This window comes from Haliotis cracherodii, unplaced genomic scaffold, assembly GCF_022045235.1.
Source record: "Haliotis cracherodii isolate W230 unplaced genomic scaffold, xgHalCrac1.p SCAF_7, whole genome shotgun sequence".
Classification (NCBI taxonomy): domain Eukaryota; kingdom Metazoa; phylum Mollusca; class Gastropoda; order Lepetellida; family Haliotidae; genus Haliotis; species Haliotis cracherodii.
The window spans coordinates 62,072,215-62,098,521 of NW_027266330.1; the positions used below are offsets into that span (position 1 = coordinate 62,072,215).

The window sequence follows — 26,307 nt, forward strand, 5'->3', positions numbered from 1 at the left end:
TGTTATGTGTTATATGTTGTTATATGTTGTTATGTGTTGTTATATGTTGTTATATGTTGTTATGTGTTGTTATATGTTGTTATGTGTTGTTATATGTTGTTATATGTTGTTATGTGTTATATGTTGTTATGTGTTGTTATATGTTGTTATATGTTGTTATGTGTTGTTATATGTTGTTATGTGTTGTTATATGTTGTTATATGTTGTTATGTGTTATATGTTGTTATGTGTTGTTATATGTTGTTATATGTTGTTTCAGTGTTGTTATATGTTGTTATATATGTTGTTATATGTTGTTATATGTTGTTATATATGTTGTTATATGTTGTTATATGTTGTTTCATGTTGTTATGTGTTGTTATATGTTGTTATGTGTTGTTATATGTTGTTATGTGTTATATGTTGTTATGTGTTGTTATATGTTGTTATGTGTTGTTATATGTTGTTATATGTTGTTATGTGTTATATGTTGTTATGTGTTGTTATATGTTGTTATATGTTGTTTCAGTGTTGTTATATGTTGTTATATGTTGTTATATATGTTGTTATATGTTGTTATATATGTTGTTATATGTTGTTATATGTTGTTTCATGTTGTTATATGTTGTTATATGTTGTTATATATGTTGTTATATGTTGTTATATGTTGTTTCATGTTGTTATATGTTGTTATGTGTTGTTATGTGTTGTTATGTGTTGTTATATGTTGTTTCAGTACGAGTGCCGTGAGTGGCAGGAAGCCCTCAACATCCTCGACATGGTGGATAACACTCACTCACTCAACACAGCGCCACCTAGGTTTAACCTCACAGACGCTGAGACAAGCCTTCTTATCAAAGATGTAAGTACTAATTGTAAAACAAGCCTAATAACATGAATAAAAAGGGCAATGTTCCAAGACTTCTTGTCCAATATCAGCATTTGTCAGAGTGTGATTCCAATAGCTTGTTCAGATTTGTTGTAGCAGAATACATTTCTTCTTTATTCAGTAAAAAAGTCTGACAATTTATAGATATTATGATCTAGTGAGCTTGTGTAATGGCTTCATCTGATCGTGAAAATCCTGGTTAGAATCGGTCTTCAGTAACCCATGCTTGTCTCCCCCAGGGAAAATCCTTGTAAGAACTGGTTTTCAGCAAGCCATGCTTGTCTCCCCCAGGGAAAATCCTTGTTAGAACTGGTTTTCAGCAAGCCATGCTTGTCGTAAGAGGCGACTAACAGGACCAGGTTGTCAGGCTCGCTGACTTGGTTGATGCGTGTCATTGTATTCAAAGTGTGTAGATTGATGCTCATGATGTCAATCCAGACTTGATTATGTACAGGCCACTGTCATAAAGCTGGCATATTGATAAATGAGGTATTAATCAAACAAACAAAGAAAACAAAATTCTTCAACATGATCAGTAGGTATTGCCTACCATATGCTTCAGTTAGACAACCAGTGTCTTGAGTGTTACCAGCTTGAGTGTAACCGGCTTGAGTGTAACCAGCTTGAGTGTAACCGGCTTGAGTGTAACCGGCTTGAGTGTAACCGGCTTGTGTGTAACCGGCTTGAGTCTAACCGGCTTGAGTGTAACCAGCTTGTGTGTAACCGGCTTGAGTGTAACCGGCTTGAGTGTAACCAGCTTCAGTGTAACCGGCTTCAGTGTAACCGGCTTGAGTGTAACTGGCTTGAATGTAACCGTCTTGTGTGTAACCGGCTTGAGTGTAACCAGCTTCAGTGTAACCGGCTTGAGTGTAACCAGCTTCAGTGTAACCAGCTTCAGTGTAACCGGCTTGAGTGTAACCGGCTTGAGTGTAACTGGCTTCAGTGTAACCAGCTTCAGTGGCAGAGAAATTAGTGATGTCATTAGATGCTGACATCAGATGCTGACATCATGAGAACAGAGCTCCAGATAAGCTTTTGGTGTTGTGGGTATTTTACTCATGCATTTTAAAATCATTGGGTAGCAGTAATTCTATCTGGGTATTCAAATTTCTGTTCCCCACTAGTTTTTACACATGTGGGTATTTAAGTTAAATATTTCAAAACACTATTCATCTAGTCCCTGCAAACTAGTGTTGTGTGGGTTCGAGAGCTTTATAGGACTCAAAAATACCACGATACTTCCACAAGAAAGTGTGATGGCAAATGATCATGATATAACTGTCATCGTGGAGTTTGGCAAGGTTGCCTGTTTTTAATTTCAAAATGAGTTGCTGATTTGCTAATCGAATACGCAGGGTTACTTCACAATATTTTGATGATACGCACAAGTTATATTTTTGTAGCGTATCTGTAATGTTCGTACGTATTTGATACGCTTGGATTTTATTTTACTGCATATTTCTGCATTTCTGATGCGTATTTTACGCAGATACGCAGCTTATCTGGAGCTCGGTGATAACCAATGATGTCTCAATGATCAGCAAATCTTGTGGAAACAGTTTTGGATAATAAATATACATTTGTATAATCAGGATTGTTGCCTGGAAACATTATTTATTTAACCATTTCATTTATTGCTTGTTTTGCCAGTCTGAGAACTCGGTGAACCTACTGCGAGGTAAAATCTACGAGGCAATGGATAACCGACAACAGGCAGCAGTCTGCTTCCAGGAGGCCCTGAAGCAGGATGTCTACTGCTATGAAGCATTCGACCTCCTTGTCAACCATCACATGCTGACGGCAGAGGAAGGTAGGAGTTATCTCCCTTCCTATTTTGATCCAGCCTTTGATTTTATTCTTGAAAATGACTGCTGCATATGAATAATTGAGTCTGGATCACACAAGTTAGTGATTATCATTAACAGAATCCCACAGTCCAGGGATACGATGACATGCAATCATGCAAGACACCAAGTACCAAGTCTGACCATCAATTGACCTCCTCCGTGGTCTAATGGTAGAGCGTCCGCCCGGAGAGCAAAAGGTCCGGGGTTTGATCCCCGGCTTCGTCATACCAAAAGACGTTAAAAGATGGTACTTGTTGTTACCCTGTCTGGCGCTCAGCATTAAGGGGCTTAAACAAGGACTGGTCGGCTCGGAGTCAGTATACTGTGTCTGAGTGGGGTATTCATGTTAAACTGTGGCATAGTATCTCAGTGGGCTAGCACTATAAATCAGCATCAGTCTGGTCTAGTACAAGCAGCCACACACACACGTACATGCACGTCGCTATATAAGTGCACTAATCTTGGACTCGACGTTAAACCCCATTTCACCCCACCTGACCATCAATTTAACTTGGTCGCTTCTCAGTGATTTTGTTAGGACAAATGTCATAAGGATATGATATCAGCAAATAGAGACAGCACATTCTTTAGTGGCATTACCAAACTTGAAAAATATCTGAAGGACATTTTGAATGACAATCAGTCAATGTCCTAGAGAACGAACTAATCGGAAACCCTGCCTCGTAGACAATCAGAGGTTTCTGGGGACCTGTTCCTACCAGGAATTCCAACATCAGTGCCAAGTTTAGTTTTTCAGAATACTTGACACTAATACCTCGGGGATTTATCTCAGATTTCAAACTTGGTGACCATGGCAGGAAAACTGGGGAATATTATTTTGTATTTTGACATTTTGTATTTTTAAGTTCTTTTTTTAACATTTCACCATAACACAGACCTCAAAGTTGCGGCTAAAATGGTCGCCAATGCGACATAAATTTCAATTTGTCTACTGTCTAAAATTCAGAGGGAGCCAAATGTCTACCTTGAAAAATATCTTGTGGCGACTAAATCCTATTGCTACACATATGTAGACACAAAAATAAACATGTCTGCTACTAATTGTACCGGCAAATAATTCTTCCTGAGGTCAACAATGAACCGGAATACATGAATATTAATGTAATTAGTATTTCATTTTAGTTGATACTTTATTGGATAAGCAAGGATATATCTATATAATATAGTAACATAAATTGCATCATTGTTTGAGTCACAAATAACAAAACTCAAGTACAGTTTCCACTAATATGCAATAGTAGTTATTTGATAAAAAATAATTTCAAATGCTTTTGGCTACCTACAATATTGGCTTGACTTCTTAATTTTACCACTGGCTACCTGGAAAAAACTACTTGTAGCCATATGGCTAGCCTACTTGGTAAAAATTTAAACTTTGAGGCCTGTAGCACTACATTCAATACAATAATGTAAAATGAAGCCTCTTCCTCTGTTTCGGTCTTGTCATGTCGACAAAGCTATCATATTCATTATAACTGTATTTACATGAAAGAAATTATTTACTGCCAATTGCTGCAGACTAGGAGATTCTGATCAGGTCCATGTACCTTGCTTGTGAAACTTGGAAAGTCTACATATACTGAAATCATTAATTATTTGTGCTTGGGTTTCACTCACTCACTCACTCACTCACTCACTCACTCACTCACTCACTCACTCACTCATTGACATTAGCATTCATTGAAGCACTTATCAATTGTGATGTTATGTGAAATGTCACCTCTTGTCTACACACTGTTGGTATTTCTTGACAAGTACATCTTTTGAACAGTTTACATTGTGCACAATAGAATGACTTTTTGACTTTGTGTATTTTCAGCACACTTGACTACCTGCAAATGCAACATTGTTAAAAGCTTTCTTACTGTTTCTGTTTTGGGGATAAGGAAACAGGTGCTGAAAAATTATTGCCCAACTTGTCATGCTTGTCCGACTCACGTGAAATTGTGGCAAACAAGAAAATCAGCTTCAGACAACCTTAGACTTAAGAATATCTTGTAAACTGGACCAGATACGAAACTTCCAAACATTTAATTGAATTTATTTCAACTTATGAAAGTTTTAACAATTACCACTTTTCTGAGCCGGTAATGAGTAATTTTAAATTACCAGTTGTGTCGGCTGACTCGGCTCCTAGGAAAACCATTTTGGCTCCTGTTTTCTTTCATGCAGGAGCCACACGAACAACGAAAAATTAACCAAGAAGCAGACATGTGAATATTAACGAGTATTTCCACACCCCTGTGATATAAAAGCTCATCATCATGATCAGTTAGTTCTGTGCACATAAATATTGAGATTAGACCCGGAAAAAGAATATACTGCGTCCCGAGCGATGCACAATAATATCCATTGCACCTACTGCGCATCAAGAGCAGTTGTGGGTGTCTGTTATTTCGTCCATCAGTCATGACCACTGTCCACATGATCATTGACTCTCTCCAGGCTGTGAAGTAATATCAGCACGTACAGTACACTACACCATGCCATTACTTTAGACCGAAGAAGATTCCGGGGTAGAATAGGTCTTCAGCAACCCATGCTTGCCGTACAAGGTGACTATGCTTGTCGTAAAAGGCGACTAACGGGATCGGGTGGTCAGGCTCGCTGACTTGGTTGGTGCATGTCATCGATCCCAATTGCGGGGATCGATGCTCATGATATTAATCACTGGATTGTCTGGTCCAGACTCGATTATTTACAGACTGCCGTCATATAGCTGGAATATTGCTGAGTGCGGCGTTAAACAACAAACCAACCAACCATTACTTTACAGGACCCTCGTATAGTCTGCAAGGACCCTTAAAATCAATTATTGGGAGTCCTATGGACCCCACTTTAGTAAGTCAAGGTCAAACCCTGGCTAGTCCTCGTGGAATGTTACCTGTTGATCATGTAGAAAACATCCATGACACTTTCCATCACCTGATCATGGATTCAAACCTCACTTTCTCCTGGACGAAGATGCTTGATTTACGCATGCTGTTTTATAAATTTTAGTTTTTCATTTAATGCATGCTTTTCTGTACGCAAGTTAATTGAAAGTGATTGTGTTTTAAATATTTCTTTTGTGTGTGTGTGTGTGTGTGTTGGGGGGAGGTACGCAAATACGCAGCTTATCTGTAGCTCTGGGGGAAGGTAAGTCTACCCGGTATGTCACGGTTTCCTCGTTGGTCCTGGCGTACAGAGATTGAAACATTTACTTGTGTAGATAGTGATATCAAGGACACCCTGAAATTCTACAAGCCCTCAGGGCTCCTTTAACTGTAGACAGCTTGCTTCGTCACGATATGGCTGAAATATTGCCGATGTGACGTAAAGCATTAACTCACTCACTAGACGGCTTGCCAGTGCCAAGTTGCATGCACGCTGTTCAAATCTGAAACAAACTACAGATTTATGAGTACATTTGTTTTGCTTTGACTCTTACTTCATTATCGATCCCAATTGTGTGGATCGATGCTCATGATATCATTCACTGGATTCTCTGGTCAAGACTCGATTATTTACAGACCGCCGTCATATAGCTGGAATATTGCTGAGTGCAACGTTAAACAACCAACCAACCAACCAACCAACTTACTTCATTAAGTGACCAGGACGCTAATTAGAGCTCAGATTGGTTTTTTGTTGGTTTGTGAGAGGTGAAATTTCACCGCACTGCAAATCAAAAACAGCACAAGATTTTATCACCACTGTTCATAAGATATGAAAGATTACATATAAAATTCTTTTATCTAACAAAACAATCAATTATCTTTTGTTATCGTACTTCCGTGAAGGTGTGGCTTGTGAGCTTGGTTTTTCATTCATTATAGCAGTACTAAGATGGAAGTTGAAAATTCTTTCTTTTCTTTTTGACCACCGACAGTGAATGTCAGGCCATTGTTTGGTAAACCAACTAACAAGAAATAAAAGGTCTTATGTTGTTGACTGTAAAATACAAGTATGGCTGGAACAATGTGTGTGAGGACGAAATGATGACCACATGACAATCTTTTTAATATTGTCTTCAGTACAAGAAGTATAAAACAATGTTTATGGTGTCGGTTGTCAGATACTGTTGGTGGGTGTGACGGAAGAGTTAACTGAGTATTAAAGTCCAGTTTCCACCCTTGCCGAACTAGGCTGGTATTATGGAGTTGGCTGGACTAACGAGTCTATGCATAGTCCAATCAAAACCTCGCAACGAAATCGAAATCCTGTTTGTAAACTGTCGTGCAGATTATGGTCGATTGCAGGATTTGCAAAATGTGCACCGCCAACTCGTTGTCAACAGATAATTTCCAAATCTTTTCATGTCTTTAATCAAGGTGCTCGCTTGATTTGATGCACTTCGCGATGTAATATAGATCTTGATTATCGATCAGATGGTCTTGACTGGGCGCCGCCATTTTGTTTGAAACAAATGCAAGTGATGGAATCGGATTGGTCAGGCTCAGAAGGGACATAACTCATAATGACCTCTGGTGGCGCAACGATCGAGCCAAGGAATACCAGGATAGTTCGGCAAGGGTGGAAACTGGAATTTTAAAGTCAGTTAACTCTCTTGTCTCGGGAAGATGGTGTGAAGGCCTGAAACTGGGGCACACAGTACTGGGGCATACACTGGGGGCACACAGTACGGGGGCATACACTGGGGGCACACAGTACGGGGGCATACAGTACTGGGGCATACAGTACTGGGGCACACAGTACTGGGGCACACAGTACGGGGGCACACAGTACTGGGGCATACAGTACTGGGGCATACAGTACTGGGGCATACAGTACTGGGGCACACAGTACGGGGGCACACAGTACGGGGGCATACAGTACTGGGGCACACAGTACGGGGGCATACAGTACTGGGGCACACAGTACTGGGGCACACAGTACGGGGGCACACAGTACGGGGGCACACAGTACTGGGGCATACAGTACTGGGGCATACAGTACTGGGGCACACAGTACGGGGGCACACAGTACGGGGGCATACAGTACGGGGGCATACAGTACTGGGGCACACAGTACGGGGGCACACAGTACTGGGGCATACAGTACTGGGGCATACAGTACTGGGGCACACAGTACGGGGGCACACAGTACGGGGGCATACAGTACTGGGGCATACAGTACTGGGGCACACAGTACGGGGGCATACAGTACTGGGGCATACAGTACTGGGGCATACAGTACGGGGGCACACAGTACGGGGGCACACAGTACTGGGGCATACAGTACTGGGGCATACAGTACTGGGGCACACAGTACGGGGGCATACAGTACTGGGGCATACAGTACTGGGGCATACACTGGGGGCACACAGTACTGGGGCATACAGTACTGGGGCACACAGTACGGGGGCACACAGTACTGGGGCATACAGTACTGGGGCACACCATTTTGGCTCCTGTTTTCTTTCATGCAGGAGCCACACGAACAACGAAAAATTAACCAAGAAGCAGACATGTGAATATTAACGAGTATTTCCACACCCCTGTGATATAAAAGCTCATCAGCATGATCAGTTAGTTCTGTGCACATAAATATTGAGATTAGACCCGGAAAAAGAATATACTGCGTCCCGAGCGATGCACAATAATATCCATTGCACCTACTGCGCATCAAGAGCAGTTATGGGTGTCTGTTATTTCGTCCATCAGTCATGACCACTGTCCACATGATCATTGATTCATCCCAGGCTGTGAAGTAATATCAACACGTACAGTACACTACACCATTCTATTACTTTAGACCGAAGAAGATTCCGGGGTAGAATAGGTCTTCAGCAACCCATGCTTGCCGTACAAGGTGACTATGCTTGTTGTAAAAGGCGACTAACGGGATCGGGTGGTCAGGCTCGCTGACTTGGTTGGTGCATGTCATCGATCCCAATTGCATGGATCGATGCTCATGATATTAATCACTGGATTGTCTGGTCCAGACTCGATTATTTACAGTCTGCCGTCATAAAGCTGGAATATTGCTGAGTGCGGCGTTAAACAACAAACCAACCAACCATTACTTTACAGGACCCTCGTATAGTCTGCAAGGACCCTTAAAATCAATTATTGGGAATCCTATGGACCCCACTTTAGTCAGTCAAGGTCAAACCCTGGCTCCTCCTCGTGGAATGTTACCTGTTGATCATGTAGAAAACATCCACAACACTTTCCATCACCTGATCATGGATTCAAACCTCACTTTCTCCTGGACGAAGATGCTTGATTTACGCATGCTGCTTTATAAATTTTAGTTTTTCATTTAATGCATGCTTTTCTGTACGCAAGTTAATTGAAAGCGATTGTGTTTTGAATATTTCTTTTGTGTGTGTGTGTGTGTTGGGGGGAGGTACGCAAATACGCAGCTTATCTGTAGCTCTGGGGGAAGGTAAGTCTATCCGGTATGTCACGGTTTCCTCGTTGGTCCTGGCGTACAGAGATTGAAACATTTACTTGTGTAAATAGTGATATCAAGGACACCCTGAAATTCTACAAGCCCTCAGGGCTCCTTTAACTGTAGACAGCTTGCTTCGTCACGATATGGCTGAAATATTGCCGATGTGACGTAAAGCATTAACTCACTCACTAGACGGCTTGCTAGTGCCAAGTTGCATGCACGCTGTTCAAATCTGAAACAAACTACAGATTTATGAGTACATGTGTTTTGCTTTGACTCTTACTTCATTATCGATCCCAATTGTGTGGATCGATGCTCATGATATCAATCACTGGATTCTCTGGTCAAGACTCGATTATTTACAGACCGCCGTCATATAGCTGGAATATTGCTGAGTGCAACGTTAAACAACAAACCAACCAACCAACCAACTTACTTCATTAAGTGACCAGGATGCTAATTAGAGCTCATATTGGTTTTTTGTTGGTTTGTGAGAGGTGAAATTTCACCGCACTGCAAATCAAAAACAGCACAAGATTTTATCACCACTGTTCATAAGATATGAAAGATTACATATAAAAATCTTTTATCTAACAAAACAATCAATTATCTTTTGTTATCGTACTTTCGTGAAGGTGTGGATTGTGAGCTTGGTTTTTCATTCATCATAGCAGTACTAATCTGGAAGTTGAAAATTCTTTCTTTTCTTTTTGACCACCGACAATGAATGTTTGGCCTTTATTTGGTAAACCAATTAACAAGAAATAAAAGGTCTTATGTTGATGACTGTAAAATACAAATATGGCTGGAACAATGTGTGTGAGAACAAAATGATGACCACATGACAATCTTTTTTAATATTGTCTTCAGTACAAGAAGTAAAAAACAATGTTTATGGTGTCGGTTGTCAGATACTGTTGGTGGGTGTGACGGCAGCTTCCCGAGGCAAGAGAGTTAACTGACTATAAAAGTCCAGTTTCCACCCTTGCCGAACTAGGCTGGTATTATGGAGTTACATTTTGGCTGGACTAACGAATCTATGCCTAGTCCAATCAAAACCTCGCAACGAAATCGAAATCCTGTTCATAAACTGTCATGCAGATTATGGTCGATTGCAGGATTTGCAAAACGTGCACCACCAACTCGTTGTCAACAGATATTTTCCAAATCTTTTCATGTCTTTAATCAAGGTGCTCGCGTGATTTGATGCACTTCGCGATGTAAGACTCGTTTTATCACAATATAGATCTCGATTATCGATCAGATCGCCTTGACTGGGCCCCGCCATTTTGTTTGAAGCAAATGCAAGTGATGGAATTGGATTGGCCCATAGGAGAGGCTCAGAAGGGACATAACTCATAAAAGCCACTGGTGGCGCTACGATCGAGCCCAGGAATTCCAGCCTAGTTCGGCAAGGGTGGAAACTGGACTTTTAAAGTCAGTTAACTCTCTTGCCTCGGGAAGATGGTGTGAAGGCCACAAACTGGGGCACACAGTTCTGCGCCGCCTTCACAGTTTCACCACGATAAGACGTAGATCTATAGGGATCACAACTTCTGGTTTATTGCGTATAGCTACGATTCGATGCAGATCTTACACCGTTATCAAGCTGGATGACTTTGCAAGAATCTACATCCAAACGTTTCAATATGCAGAAAACAAGAATTTGAATATCTATAAAGATGTCCTTTTCTTACTTACTCACCAACTTCTAGAATGCCAATCAAACCGTGATTCTGTTCAGATATCTGTACAATGTCAGTCCAAGTCGAAACGAAGGCTCGTCCCGTAACACTTTTCACATTCAGACTTTGACTTAGGTTAATGAAATGTATACAGTTGTATGTTGTAACGACAGCACCATAATCCATATGATTGGGATAACGTGATATAATCCAATTCTTAAGTTTTGCTACAAAAATATCAGTTGATTAATTGTTGCAATATTGATGTCAAATAAATGGCTCACAATTCTCTGTAACAAAGTTCAATGATCCAAAATGAAATATTGCGAATGACAGTCGTCGGTTTCGTCGTGTCTTCAGTCTGCATACAGCAGGTATCCTGAAAACAGGGAGTGTCTGCCAGTGTCTCCATACACGTAGTAAATACCCGCGCTTAGCTCGATCCACAGTCGGTCTCCTACCGCCAGGCGAACAGCGATGGTGTTGCTGACGCCCGTGTAGCCGCCCGTCTCGCGGGAATGGACGGAGCTGATGATCTTTGCGTTGTGGAGCAGCGTCAGTTCCACGGCTCGGCCGTACTGGGACAAGGCGTTGTAGGACAGGACGTACGTGCCGTTGTGTGGAGCTGTGAAGATGCCGGTGATGAGGTTGTAGGCTGCACCTGGAGAGATGAGAATGTTGCAGCTTTAGTAGTGATTTGTCTGGACCTGGGACCTGTTCCACTATGTGATCTTAACGCTAAGACTGTCATTAGCCTAATGGACGTTACAAGCATCTTAGCACTATGACTGTTGTTAGCCTATAGATGTTATGACCATTTTAGCGCTACAACTGTCAGCCTAATGGACATCATGAGCATCTTAGCGCTAAGACTGTTGTTAGCCTATGGACGTTATGACCATCTTAGCGCTAAGACTATCCTTAGCCTAATGGACATCATGAGCATCTAAGGGCTAAGACTGTTGTTAGCCTAATGGACGTCATGAGCATCTTAGCACTACGACTGTTGTCAGCCTATGGATATCATGAGCATCTTAGTGCTAAGACTGTTGTTAGCCTATGGACGTTATGACCATCTTAGCGCTAAGACTATCCTTAGCCTAATGGACATCATGAGCATCTAAAGGCTAAGACTGTTGTTAGCCTAATGGACGTCATGAGCATCTTGGCACTACGACTGTTGTCAGCCTATGGATGTCATGAGCATCTTAGCGCTAACACTGTTGTTAGCCTAATGGACGCCATGAGCATCTTAGCACTAACACTGTTGTTAGCCTAATGGATGTCATGAGTATCTTAGCGCTAACACTGTTGTTAGCCTAATGGACGCCATGAGCATCTTAGCACTAACACTGTTGTTAGCCTAATGGACGCCATGAGCATCTTAGCACTAACACTGTTGTTAGCCTAATGGATGTCATGAGTATCTTAGCGCTAACACTGTTGTTAGCCTAATGGACGCCATGAGCATCTTAGCACTAACACTGTTGTTAGCCTAATGGATGTCATGAGTATCTTAGCGCTAACACTGTTGTTAGCCTAATGGACGCCATGAGCATCTTAGCGCTAAGACTGTTGTTAGCCTAATGGACGCCATGAGTATCTTAGCACTAACACTGTTGTTAGCCTAATGGACGCCATGATCATCTTAGCACTAGACTGTTGTCAGCCTATGGACGTCGTGAGCATCTTAAGATCTCTTTGTGGAAAGAAGCCGTGCTCGGGAGCAGATATTCGGCCCCAAGTCTGTAGTAAATGTCCAAAATTTGGAATCTATTTCCTAAGTGAGGTTAAAAAAACAAACATTATTGCTTTGTAGAGGTGCCTTGTATTTCACTGATGACAGGACCACTATAGAGGAAGAGGCATAATGCTACGTTGTAAAGGACCACTATAGAGGAAGAGGCATAATGCTACATTGTAAAGGACCACTATAGAGGAACAGGCATAATGCTACATTGTAAAGGACCACTATAGAGGAACAGGCATAATGCTACGTTGTATAGGACCACTATAGAGGAACAGGCATAATGCTACGTTGTATAGGACCACTGTAGAGGAAGAGGCATAATGCTACGTTGTATAGGACCACTGTAGAGGAAGAGGCATAATGCTACATTGTATAGGACCACTATAGAGGAAGAGGCATAATGCTACGTTGTATAGGACCACTGTAGAGGAAGAGGCATAATGCTACGTTGTATAGGACCACTGTAGAGGAAGAGGCATAATGCTACGTTGTATAGGACCACTGTAGAGGAAGAGGCATAATGCTACGTTGTATAGGACCACTGTAGAGGAAGAGGCATAATGCTACGTTGTATAGGACCACTGTAGAGGAAGAGGCATAATGCTACGTTGTATAGGACCACTGTAGAGGAACAGGCATAATGCTACGTTGTATAGGACCACTGTAGAGGAAGAGGCATAATGCTACGTTGTATAGGACCACTGTAGAGGAAGAGGCATAATGCTACGTTGTATAGGACCACTGTAGAGGAAGAGGCATAATGCTACGTTGTATAGGACCACTATAGAGGAAGAGGCATAATGCTACGTTGTATAGGACCACTGTAGAGGAAGAGGCATAATGCTACGTTGTATAGGACCACTGTAGAGGAAGAGGCATAATGCTACGTTGTATAGGACCACTGTAGAGGAAGAGGCATAATGCTACGTTGTATAGGACCACTGTAGAGGAAGAGGCATAATGCTACGTTGTATAGGACCACTGTAGAGGAACAGGCATAATGCTACGTTGTATAGGACCACTGTAGAGGAACAGGCATAATGCTACGTTGTATAGGACCACTGTAGAGGAACAGGCATAATGCTACGTTGTATAGGACCACTGTAGAGGAACAGGCATAATGCTACGTTGTATAGGACCACTGTAGAGGAACAGGCATAATGCTACGTTGTATAGGACCACTGTAGAGGAACAGGCATAATGCTACGTTGTATAGGACCACTGTAGAGGAACAGGCATAATGCTACGTTGTATAGGACCACTGTAGAGGAACAGGCATAATGCTACGTTGTATAGGACCACTGTAGAGGAAGAGGCATAATGCTACGTTGTATAGGACCACTGTAGAGGAAGAGGCATAATGCTACGTTGTATAGGACCACTGTAGAGGAAGAGGCATAATGCTACGTTGTATAGGACCACTGTAGAGGAAGAGGCATAATGCTACGTTGTATAGGACCACTGTAGAGGAAGAGGCATAATGCTACGTTGTATAGGACCACTGTAGAGGAAGAGGCATAATGCTACGTTGTATAGGACCACTGTAGAGGAACAGGCATAATGCTACGTTGTATAGGACCACTGTAGAGGAACAGGCATAATGCTACGTTGTATAGGACCACTGTAGAGGAACAGGCATAATGCTACGTTGTATAGGACCACTGTAGAGGAACAGGCATAATGCTACGTTGTATAGGACCACTGTAGAGGAAGAGGCATAATGCTACGTTGTATAGGACCACTGTAGAGGAACAGGCATAATGCTACGTTGTATAGGACCACTGTAGAGGAAGAGGCATAATGCTACGTTGTATAGGACCACTGTAGAGGAAGAGGCATAATGCTACGTTGTATAGGACCACTGTAGAGGAACAGGCATAATGCTATGTTGTATAGGACCACTGTAGAGGAAGAGGCATAATGCTACGTTGTATAGGACCACTGTAGAGGAAGAGGCATAATGCTACGTTGTATAGGACCACTGTAGAGGAAGAGGCATAATGCTACGTTGTATAGGACCACTGTAGAGGAAGAGGCATAATGCTATGTTGTATAGGACCACTGTAGAGGAACAGGCATAATGCTATGTTGTATAGGACCACTGTAGAGGAACAGGCATAATGCTATGTTGTATAGGACCACTGTAGAGGAACAGGCATAATGCTACGTTGTATAGGACCACTGTAGAGGAAGAGGCATAATGCTACATTGTATAGGACCACTGTAGAGGAAGAGGCATAATGCTATGTTGTATAGGACCATGCACTGTAGAGGAACAGGCATAATGCTATGTTGTATAGGACCACTGTAGAGGAACAGGCATAATGCTACGTTGTATAGGACCACTGTAGAGGAAGAGGCATAATGCTATGTTGTATATTATTGCAATGTTGAAATCCTCTGAAAATCAGACTTTAAAAATAAAAATTGAAGAAAATAATTACAAAAGAATTTCAATTAAACTGCCTGACAAGGGCACCTGCCGATGGTAGCTGGCTCAGATAATACCTGCTTAGGTTTCTAAGAAGTTTGGATATTTATCTGACCTGTTGTTCAAATTGAAGGCATCATGGGGTCTGCTAGTTTATCCCCATTAATCATTCGTTTCAACATAAAGTTATGACAAAAATCTTGACTTGTTTTACCACAAATTGAGCACTGGTTGGGTTTGTCCGAAGGCCTCTTATATCAATAAAAAATTGAACTTATAAAGATAAACTACTCTATAAAAATAAGTCCCGTGAAGATTCCGGTGAGACTATGACTTCCGCAACCCATGCTTGTCGTAAGAGGCGACTAACGGGATCGGGAAGTCAGGCTTGCTGACATGGTTGATGCATGTCATCATATCCCAATTGCATTGGTCTATGTGCCTGATGTCATTCACTGGATTGTCTGGTCCAGACTTGATTATTTACAGACTGCCGTCATATAGCTGGAGTATTGCTGTCTATAGAGTCCTATGTAGCCTATTTACCTACTCATTTCTTCATGGGAAATGTCTGAATGTTCGCTGACAACGACCATGCTGATGTCATTTGCCATCATTTTCGAGATTTGGGATTTCTGGGAACGAGATCCATGCTCAATTTCCTGATCTTTATTTTTCATTCCATTTCAATTCAATAAGTTTTTTTAAAGATAAAATAATTGCATATTTTTCTCACTTTAAACGTGTTCGATTTTTTTTTTAATCATGAAACAAAATTGAAGTTAAGTTTTCTTAAAACTGGATTCTTTCATAAACCGAGAGTTGATATTTTTTATCAAAATGTTTTAAAACAAAATTTGAATTATGTTTGCTTGATATGAAACTGGATTATTATTTATGGTCAAAATGTTATGAAACAAAATTCAAGTTATTTGTTCTTGTCATGAAACCATTTTCATTCATATGATGAGTGTTTATATATTTTAGCAAAAAGTCTTTAAAAAGCAAATTGAATTATATGTGTTTAATTTGGAACCAGATTCATTCATAAAGCAAATGTTGGTATTTAAAACATTCCAGGTTCAGAGACCCGGAAATTAACATGAGGTTTTGATATTCTTAAATGAAGGAACCCACTACAGCCAATCAGAGGCCGGCTGGAGGGGCTCTCCCTCCGTACCACCAACACCTCCGCATCTTGCTCTCATTACATCGTGGGAAATGAATTAGGTGTTTTAGTGCAGTGTGGTCCTGCCCTCAGTTGGCTCGGAGCCTCATGTGAGCAGGGAGCAACTATCACAGACTTTATGGGAAGAATATGGACTTGGAGATTTTACTCTATTATTTTCACATGTTTGCATATAGAGAATCTCACACTCATGTCTTTTGATATTAAATATATCAACACAGGTTGATGAAAGTGGAAAAACTCTGAATCTTACTGAGGTGTTTGTCCTCTTTCGTCAACGGGTGAGATTTTTTTTATCATCCAACATCATTATCAAATTGTAATATGTGAAAAAATAAAATCAGTGATTTATAAAAGCGATATCTACAGTGTAGATATAGCTTGATCTCAACCAAGGGATATCTCCTGTGGGAACCGGGGGCACAGGTGTCCCAGTCGCCTAAGGCGCCATGATTCACCATGCCGAGTTGCGTCCCTTGGGCACGCCAGAAACCTATGATTGCAGGTTCGAATCCCGATTCGCCCCGATTATGTTTCTAGGTTTGTCAGCATCGTACCCGTGCTCGTGGGTTTCACCCAAGTGGTAAACATCTGAGACCTGCATCACTTCGGGCTTTCCTCTCACATTAAGCTGACACGCCGTGATATAACTGGAATACTGTTAAAAGCGGCGTTAAACCCAACTCACTCACTCACTCCTGTGGGAACCAATTTTGGATGATAAAGGATTATATACTTCTCAAAACAGTCAAGGAGCACCTGATGCTTTCATATTACTATAGTTAGTCTATCAATCCATGACATAATAACCATAGTAATACGAGGGCGTTCAACAAGTTTTGCAATTTCAATGTAAGACGAAGTCACAGAATAATTTTTGCACTTTTATTTTTCAATAATTTCCATTCACCTCAATACATTTATTCCATTTGTCCTTCAAGGTTTTTTATTCCACTTTTATAGACATCCGCAGATTGGCCCCCTAACCATGCTAACCACGCCTCTGTGGCGGCCTTTATGTCCTCGTCATCCTGGAAGCATCTTCCACGTAGGGCAGATTTCATTTGCAGGAACAGGAAATAGTCACTGGGGGCTAAGTCTGGGTTGTACAGTTAAATCACCCACCCTACAGCCTAGGCTTCGCCCCCAGTGACTATTTCCTGTTCCGGCAAATGAAATCTGCCCTACGTGGAAGACACTTCAAGGATGACAAGGACAAAAAGGCAGTGACATTTTAAGGCCAGATTTGAACCAAATTATGCAGGTTATGGATAGAAGTCGTTGTGACACTGCTGCTGGCCTGTAGGACCAAGTCCAGTCAACCCGCACAACAACCAGTGCTATAGTTTCAATGGTAGTCGTCGGCTCTAGTGGGATATCGATGTTTCTCGGGTTAGAAATTGAAATCTGGATGAAACTATAAGCTCAATCAACAACCTGAGCAAATTTGTTCATTTCTTTGTTTATTTGGGTAAGTAAGTAAAATTTTCCCAAAATAAAATTAAGACTTTCCATACCCAGGTGAGCAGTAAAATTATTACTTTTATTTTTTAACTTTACAAAGGTGACTTGTCAGCTGTGTTTCTCTGATAGCAGGACCATTAAAGGGAAAAAGGTCAAATACCTAGTTTCACATTATTCTTTGAGTGCAATGCTCCACTCTCTGAATTTTAGAAAACATTTTATTTATTAAAATCCTAGTTTGGGAGAAAATGATAAATGCTACAGGCACTTGCTATAAACTGCTACGTACTATAATCCCTGTTGTTGAGAGTGTCCCTGATATACAATGATATAGGTTACCATTATTTATGATGATGTCATTGTATTTTAGTAGAGTGCCTAGGTTTACCAAACTATCTCTGAATTTATGAGATAAAAAGGAAAATCTAACTCCTGGATATAAACTATCTCTGAATTTATGAGATAAAAAAGAAAATCAAACTCCTGGATATAATTAGCTCCCCCCCCCCTGTTGTTGAGTGAGTCTCTGACCCACGTTACCTTCGTTCAGGACGATGTCTCTGTATTTCAGTGGAGTGGCCAGGTTCACTGGGCCGACGTTTTCTGTAAGTGCGGCAGTGAATGCAACACGCTTCTGGTTCGAACCGCTGCCTTGACCTGGAAAATATATTATGAGTTAAGTACAGGATAAATAGAGAATGTATCAGATGGAATGTGTGGATCTTCTCGTACCTTGAACCTTCTGATGGGGCTGTGACCTTATTTAAGCGGGGTTGTTGGGTTGTACAAGAAACTGTTACTACCTGACCTGGTAATCCAGAAGGAGTTGTGCAGGGAGAATAGGATCAAGCTATTTGGCAGCCTTTGCAGTTTTGATTCAAATCATTCAAAACCCACATCGCCTGATAAAATGGCTAAGGCAACAATTTTTGGCCTCTTTGGTGTAAGGATTTGACTAAAATAAATAATTTTATTTTACTTGACGGACTCCTCAATCTATAATTGACTAGGGTGCTGTTGTACAAAGCGATCGTAGTGCTAAGGTGATTGTAACTCCTATACTTTAACATAGACTTACGACAGTCATAGCGCTAAGGTGATCATAACTCCTATTCTTTAACATAGACTTACGACAGTCATAGCGCTAAGGTGATCGTAACTCCCATACTTTAACATAGACTTACGACAGTCGTAGAGCTAAGGTGATCGTAACTCCTTACTTTAACATAGACTTACGACAGTTGTAGCGCTAAGGTGATCGTAACTCCCATACTTTAACATAGACTTACGACAGTCGTAGCACTAAGGTGATAGTAACTCCTTACTTTAACATAGACTTACAACAGTCGTAGAGCTAAGGTGATCGTAACTCCTTACTTTAACATAGACTTACAACAGTTGTAGCGCTAAGGTGATCGTAACTCCCATACTTTAACATAGACTTACGACAGTTGTAGCGCTAAGGTGATCGTAACACCTATACTTTAACATAGACTTACGACAGTCATAGCGCTAAGGTGATCGTAACTCCCATACTTTAACATAGACTTACGACAGTCGTAGCACTAAGGTGATCGTAACTCCTTACGTTAACATAGACTTACGACAGTCGTAGAGCTAAAGTGATCGTAACTCCTTACTTTAACATAGACTTACGACAGTCGTAGAGCTAAGGTGATCGTAACTCCTTACTTTAACATAGACTTACGACAGTCGTAGAGCTAAGGTGATCGTAACTCCTTACTTTAACATAGACTTACGACAGTCGTAGAGCTAAAGTGATCGTAACTCCTTACTTTAACATAGACTTACGACAGTCGTAGCGCTAAGGTTGTATTGTACAACAGCACCCAGAAATATGTAATGATATAACTAAAAATATCTTGACTTTTATTTTTAAAATTAATTATGTTACTCCGGTAAATTCATTTTATCCATAAAAAAGTGTTATGTTTTTGCATTGTATGAAGTTTCAGGCCAGGACAAACTTCTTGTTTGAGTGAGTGAGTTGAATTTTTCACCGCTTGTACTTGTAGCAGTATTCCAGTAATATCACAGCAGGAGATACCAGAAATGGGCTTCACACATTGTACCCCATATGTGGGGAATGAAACCCAAGTGAACACTTTAACCACTAGGCTATCCCAGCAACCCCTCTTGTGAGAACAAAGTCTTCCAGACAGTCAATATATATCAGCAGAGCCAGACACTGGCCACCTAACAGGATATACAATGCACGTTTCACAGTTTGAAAAAAGATTAAAATAGTACTTCTTTATGATTCATAGTGTACCGGTAAAAAAAAGATTTATCATATGTTATGCGATTTAAAAAAAACATATTGTATCCCTTCACCGACTTGGTCAATAAAAATATTAAATTTGATATAAAACATCACTAGCCGTGGTGATTTATAATTCAAATTGTATTTCCTGCTCTCCAAGGCACTGTTTTATAGGCAGAGATTAAGATTACCGTGTGTATTTTCTTGTCAACTAAGGAAGAGATAGCAATCAGCTGTACCCACGATTTCTCCCAAATTAACGGTGATTCAGTTAAGAAGTACCCAATGATGCAACTTCAAAGAATTTTGATGCAGTGGTCAGAAGAAATGATCTGAAATTATTATTTTATCAGGAATAATATATTCTAATATCGTGTTATTTTCGTTGCAGCTGTTATTTTTATTTAAGATAATAAGAGCCACAAGTGTAGCGCTTTGGTACAGGTGATTGCTATGCTGGATATTTTTATGTATGAAACAATTTCACCGAGTAACTCTATATTGAAGGGCGCAATAGCAAGGAAACGCTATATTACCAATATATCATTATCCTGATACATATCATATACAAACTTTCTCTCTCAGTATCTGGGGCAGTCGGGTAGCCAAGTGGTTAAAGCGTTCGCTCGTCACGCCAAAGACCCGGGTTCGATTCCCGACATGGGTACAATGTGTGAAGCCCATTTCTGGTGTCCTCCGCCGTGATATTGTTGGAATATTGCTAAAAGCGGCGTAAAACCATACTCACTCACTGACTCTCTCTCAGTCACTGGGCAGGAATTATGGGCAGGACTCGGAGTTCTCTCCCTTTAACAATATATAATGTATTACCGAAACTAATACCATTGTATTATGTGATGATTACTTGGTGCCAGCACACCAAATATTTCAGCTTGTCTGGCTCGTTATCTTCGATGTTTGGGTTAGATCTAATAATATGTAAGTTGTATGTTTGCGTAGATCGGATTTAGGATCAGGTTCAATCGGTAAACAATTTCTTTTGTTCAAGCAGAACAGGGATTCAACTTAACACGTCATGACCTGTAACATTCACTGGGCTGTATAGTGGATCATGTGGGGACAAACCCTAAACTGTCCTCAAGGGTTTTGTAACTGACTTGGGCAGCACTAGTTTGCCTCCCTGCAGAATATGCTGATATCTGTCCCTGCTGTATTCTGCGATATCATGGTTGCAGAATATTTGCAGAAATGCATCTATCTTGCAGAAAATCACATTTTGTGCAGAACTTGTGCAGAACTTATGCAGAATTCTGCATATATCTGCTGCAGAATTTGTCAAATACACTGCAGAATTTTCACATGTCAGTCGAAAACTGTTTAAAAATGTGTAAAAGTCTCATAGATTTATGAAACAGTGAGTCATTTTTGAATTGAGCATTGTATTCATTGATCATTCCAAATAATTATTTGAATAAAGTGTTTGTGTTATATGGACAAAAATATTTTAAAAATTATTTACAAACAATCTATTAAATATTTTACATTTTGAGAAATGGTTAAATGAAATCAATATCCTTGTTTACTGAGAGTGCATATCCTTCTGTTTACTCTAGTGATCTCCAGATTCCCTTCAGTAGGCTATTCTAGCCAAGGCTGTGTTTATGAATTTAAATGCCTGCCGCAAGTCAAACAGGTGCAAAACTGTGAAATTCATGAAAAATAAGCTTAAAAGTTTGCAGAATTATCCAAATTTGTTGCAGAATTTACAAATAATTACTGCAAAATTGTTATGGTTGTTTTTGAGTTGTGTGTGGGGGTGGGGGGGATTTGATGGTAATATCAGTGCAAAACTGGATAGGGCCTGATATTGTCAGATTGGTTTGTATACTCCACAGGGAGTTGAGAATATATTTAGACAGCAATCTATCATCTGTTGACAAGTAAAAATGTCCAGTACAAAGCCATCCGTGGTGGAGTGTGGATTTTTATAAGGATCCAATTATATTATGAATATTGATATTAACAGCAGTACATAAAGTTTGATACAGCAAACATAATATATAACAAAATGTCTTCTGGATTTTCATTTCTTTTACAATGTAACATCAGCAGTAAGATGTACATCTCTTTACAACCTGGGTAGTAGGTGTTGGCCTCCTGTGTTTGTGTGTATAGACCTCCATCTTAATTTAAGGAAATCACAATGACAGAGATATCTGAGGAATGCCGAGAAGAAAAGAAGTGGGGGAAAAAATCACAGAAGCCTAAAACGTGGTTATGTAGAATGGCGCCCCCAGCTGTTACAGCGAAGAGTATCACTGTGAGGCCACTCAAGCTTATCAACTCATTTCATTACAACAAACAAGGTACTCTGTGCCCTGTCAATCCACACTGATACGCTATACAATACCGTATACACCCCTAGAATCTTTCAATACTTTTCAAGAAGTCCTGATTACTTATATGTGTAAACCTTATTTCACCAATCCGCAGAGTTTGTTCCTTGTCCTGCTTGAAGAAAACAAATATTTACTGTGTTTAAATTATGTCTGTTTTATTCAGTTCCAATTTTGAAGCATTGAGAATTTTGAAGCATATACCTAGTGCTGCTTGAACAAGACAAAATGTTTACTGTGTTTAAATTATGTCTGTTTTATTCAGTTCCAATTTTGAAGCATTGAGAATTTTGAAGCATATACCTAGTGCTGCTTGAACAAGACAAAATGTTTACTGTGTTTAAATTATGTCTGTTTTATTCAGTTCCAATTTGTACCAAAAATGAAGCATAGAGAACTGATTCGGAATTATTGCCCTCAAATGTTACCAGTCAATGAGGACTACCGTCATTCGATTTTAACATGTCCTCAGCACAATTTAGTTGCCTCGGTCCGGAGCTTGATACCACACAAGTATACAAGATGGTACACTTTAAGATTTGATTGACCAGCACGTACCCTGGAACCTTATAAACTAATATCAAAGCCTTAACCTTTTCATGTCCCTAATATGATAATCAGAACAATAAACGCAAAGGTTAAACATGAAAAGATCAGTAGAACGTGACTGTTATGGAAGCCATGTCTCCCAGGTGTCCGCCATATTGTCGGACGGTAACCCCAGCCGTGGTGCGAGACAATAGCTGATCAGGTTTACCAGTCATGCCACTGTGTCTTGTTTGATCTACTCTGTGGGGTTCACTGTGATGACTACCGTCACTTCATTTGAAATAATACAACTTATACAATACGTCAGTGAAGCGTGATCCCGCTTTAATTGTACTAGAACATCTGGAGAACACTAAACTTAAATTTCCCCAACTTGAATAGAAAGAAAAATGTGTGCACACAAACCAAAAATCATTTCTTGACATCTGCACAAAAGACTCCTAAGATCGTCAAACACATACATAATACCGGTATCCTTCATGGCTTACTTACCATGGTTCCATTATTGCCCTAGCAACTGACCTACCGTATTTCACTTGGAAGAACGGTTAATTATGACACTAGCTATTTGCATAATTACGAAATTATTAAAGCCAAGAAATTATGACTAACTGAATTAGAAATTTAATTTTTAATATTCAAATAAAAAATATAACTGTACTTTCTGTTTATGATATTTAGCTCCTAATATAAGTCAATATATTTTCTGCTTGCTGTAAGAACGCCGTGATATAACTGGAATAATGTTTAAAGCGGCGTTAAACCCAACTCACTCACTCAGTCACTCACTCACTTGCTGTAAGAGGAAACTATGCTTGTCGTAAGAGGCGACTAACGGGATCGGGTGGTCAGGCTCGGTGACATGGTTGATGCATGTTATCATATCCCAATTGCGGGGATCGATGCTCATGATGTCAATCACTGGATTGTCTGGTCCAGATTTGATTATTTACAGACTGCCGTCATATAGCTGGAATATTGCGGAGAGCGGTGTTAAACAACAAATAAACATGCTTAAAGTTAGAAACAGCTTCCACTACTGTAATGATATAGCCTAACATTCTGATAAAAGTCTCTGGACTAGCCTCAGAAAAACAAATTTCCAAAGCTGGGTATCAATGTCTACTGGTATTTTGAGCTGTCATGCAAGAAGGTATGTTAACAATATACTGTCACGAATAACTGTTTTCACACTTTTCAAATGTTTTATTTTACTTTTATTGTCATTTGTTTCGTTCAGAAAATTACCAAACATGTCCCAAAATATTTTATAAATGTTATCATTTGTGTGCAAACAATATTCATGGTAGAATGCCCGCTATTGGTAGTTTGACTTGTCATCGATGCATGACCAGAATGAATGATGAACTGCCTTGATTGTTAGATGGAACATTACGCCCGACACGTCTATGTGTTGAGTTACACTTACTCCCCGACACGTCTATGTGTTGAGTTACACTGGGGGCATTAGGATCTTGTTACATGTTGTCACACTGGGTGACAGAAAATATTTTCTTGTGTGTTCTGAAAATGTCAAATATTTAGTTAAGTTCCTGAGATTCTCCTGACTATTTTCTCTGTATGTTCTTCGTGGTCTTTATGATACTACTCAGACCACTTGACTCGAGTGAAATAATGATACATGTAATATGTTTTCATCACAAAATACATGCTATTGCTGAATCTCACTACACTGTAACATTAACATATATATACCATATTCGACGTAATAAGCGCCCAGGGCGCTCTCAAAAGTAGAAATTGGGGGCTCTTATTAGAATATTATTTTGGTGAAAAAAACAGAGTTGAAAGATAAATTTCATGGTTTATGCTGAACGCCTGAAATGTTTATATACGACAGATATATTTTTCCAGAATTTAATTCCCCATAATTGAGGGTGCATATTACACACGAGTGCGTATTATACACGAATAAATAGGTGTACATTGATCAATCGGAAGGGGTGCTAATTTGGATTGTTCACTAGCCAATATATTAGCAAATATCGCCGTGGGCGCTTATTAGAGCGGGGCGCTTATTACGTCGAATACGGTAGTACGAGATGGACCATTTTACATTCTAGTGGGAGCCTGGGATATTTTGCAAGGCAAAGAAAAATTTTTTATCACTTCTTCAAAACATACAATTTTTATCTCAGAAAGGAGCCAAACAAATATTTTTTTAAAAATGTTCAGTGAATATTGCTTTTCGTGAAAGCAGTATAGAACATTCTTTTTTGTAAGACTAATGAAAAACACAAATCACAGATCCCTCCCAGAAAAGAACAGTGGATCTCTAAATACACAGCAAGCATCATACCTGACAATCCTGGCACTCCTGGCACGCCAGGCGCTCCCCGATCTCCGTTCCTGCCCGGAAGGCCGTCTGCTCCTTGCAATCCTGTCTCACCAGGCTCACCTTTCTGACCAGGAATACCCAAAGATCCCGGACGTCCCGGTTTCCCTGCGACACCAGCAGGTCCCCGAGATCCAACAGGACCTGGAAACCCTCGTATTCCCGGTGGGCCCTGCATCCCAGGGGAGCTGCGAGATGACCCCCTTGATGCAGATCTTCCCGGTTCTCCCTTCTGACCCATGGTGCCAGGCGGTCCTCTGGCGCCCGGCAGCCCCGGAACACCCATCTCCCCCCTCGAACCCATCTCTCCCCTCGAACCCTTCTCACCCTTTACTCCATGCATTTGAACATTTTTTGGACCTGAACCCCGATACTGTTGGTAGTTACTCGGGTGGTTCCGTCTATAGGGCACGTCCTGAGAAGCTCGTAAAGCTCTGCGTTCGTGTCTGGAAGTTGCTTGGTCGACGATGTTGCTGCAGTCACATTTACACTGACTGCTGTCACAGATGCCGGGTTCACCCTTCTGTCCCTGCATCACCGGCATGGCCATGGGCATGACAGGCATGTAGTTCACGTTCTGACCAGCCTTCAGCTGGAATAGCCAGTTGGGTTCCTTCACATCATGCTTCTTGTCACAGTCCTCTGACTCCTCGGCGGCAGATTTACCAATCACAAAAACTGTGAATATCACAAAATATACAACTCTTTTGAATGCCATTTTGGAAATATTCCAACAGGTTGGGGAAATCCCTGATAATTCCAGTATTGGAAGGTGTGGAAGTTAGCACAAGGTGATATGGCTGCACTGTTGCAGGGTAGGAGATGCCATGTGATACAGGTGTGTATCACGCTATGTGATACGAGAACTAGCTCCCTCACCTGTATCGCCAGCTGCCCGGCCACTCAGAATCCCGTTCCCTCCTCCCACATCTCAGAGCTCACTTCTACATCTTCAATGAAATGAGGCTCCACAGGAGGGGGTCGAAATGCTCAGTTCTGCATTTCATTGACCTGGCTACCATTTGTTTGTGGTCTAGCCTAGGTGGTCTTATAGTGCTGTGTTAGAAAATTATCATGTTACCAAGCTAAAGATAAGCAATTAAATATTCACTCTCTTCCTTGATG

The 26,307-nt window shown here is 40.6% G+C and overlaps 2 protein-coding genes across 2 annotated transcripts in view; one reads left to right on the forward strand and one right to left on the reverse strand.

The window, feature by feature from the left end:
- The window catches only part of LOC139447527 (cell division cycle protein 16 homolog), a 68,398-nt gene that overhangs the window by 7,501 nt on the left and 34,590 nt on the right, over positions 1-26,307 (forward strand). The window contains exons 5-6 of the mRNA XM_071228933.1: positions 716-841; positions 2,519-2,678. Coding sequence (XP_071085034.1) covers positions 716-841; positions 2,519-2,678 — 286 coding nt within the window. The remainder of the gene's footprint in view (positions 1-715; positions 842-2,518; positions 2,679-26,307) is intronic.
- On the reverse strand, positions 10,721-26,090 carry LOC139447735 (complement C1q tumor necrosis factor-related protein 2-like). The gene is made up of 3 exons (XM_071229204.1): positions 25,147-26,090; positions 18,177-18,293; positions 10,721-11,463 (listed from the first exon to the last, which is right to left on the reverse strand). The coding sequence occupies exons 1-3, from the start codon at positions 25,898-25,900 to the stop codon at positions 11,159-11,161; spliced, it is 1,176 nt and encodes a 391-aa protein (XP_071085305.1). The 5' UTR covers positions 25,901-26,090; the 3' UTR covers positions 10,721-11,158.

Bases quoted from the DNA above. Each gene is read 5' to 3' on its own strand.
- LOC139447735 (XM_071229204.1), bottom strand. From the start codon at position 25,900: ATGGCATTCAAAAGAGTTGTATATTTTGTGATATTCACAGTTTTTGTG. The intron at 18,294-25,146 runs GTATGATGCTTG...TATATTTTCCAG, and splicing joins AGGAGTGCCAGGATTGTCAG to GTCAAGGCAGCGGTTCGAAC. The intron at 11,464-18,176 runs GTAACGTGGGTC...TCATCTCTCCAG, and splicing joins AGACATCGTCCTGAACGAAG to GTGCAGCCTACAACCTCATC.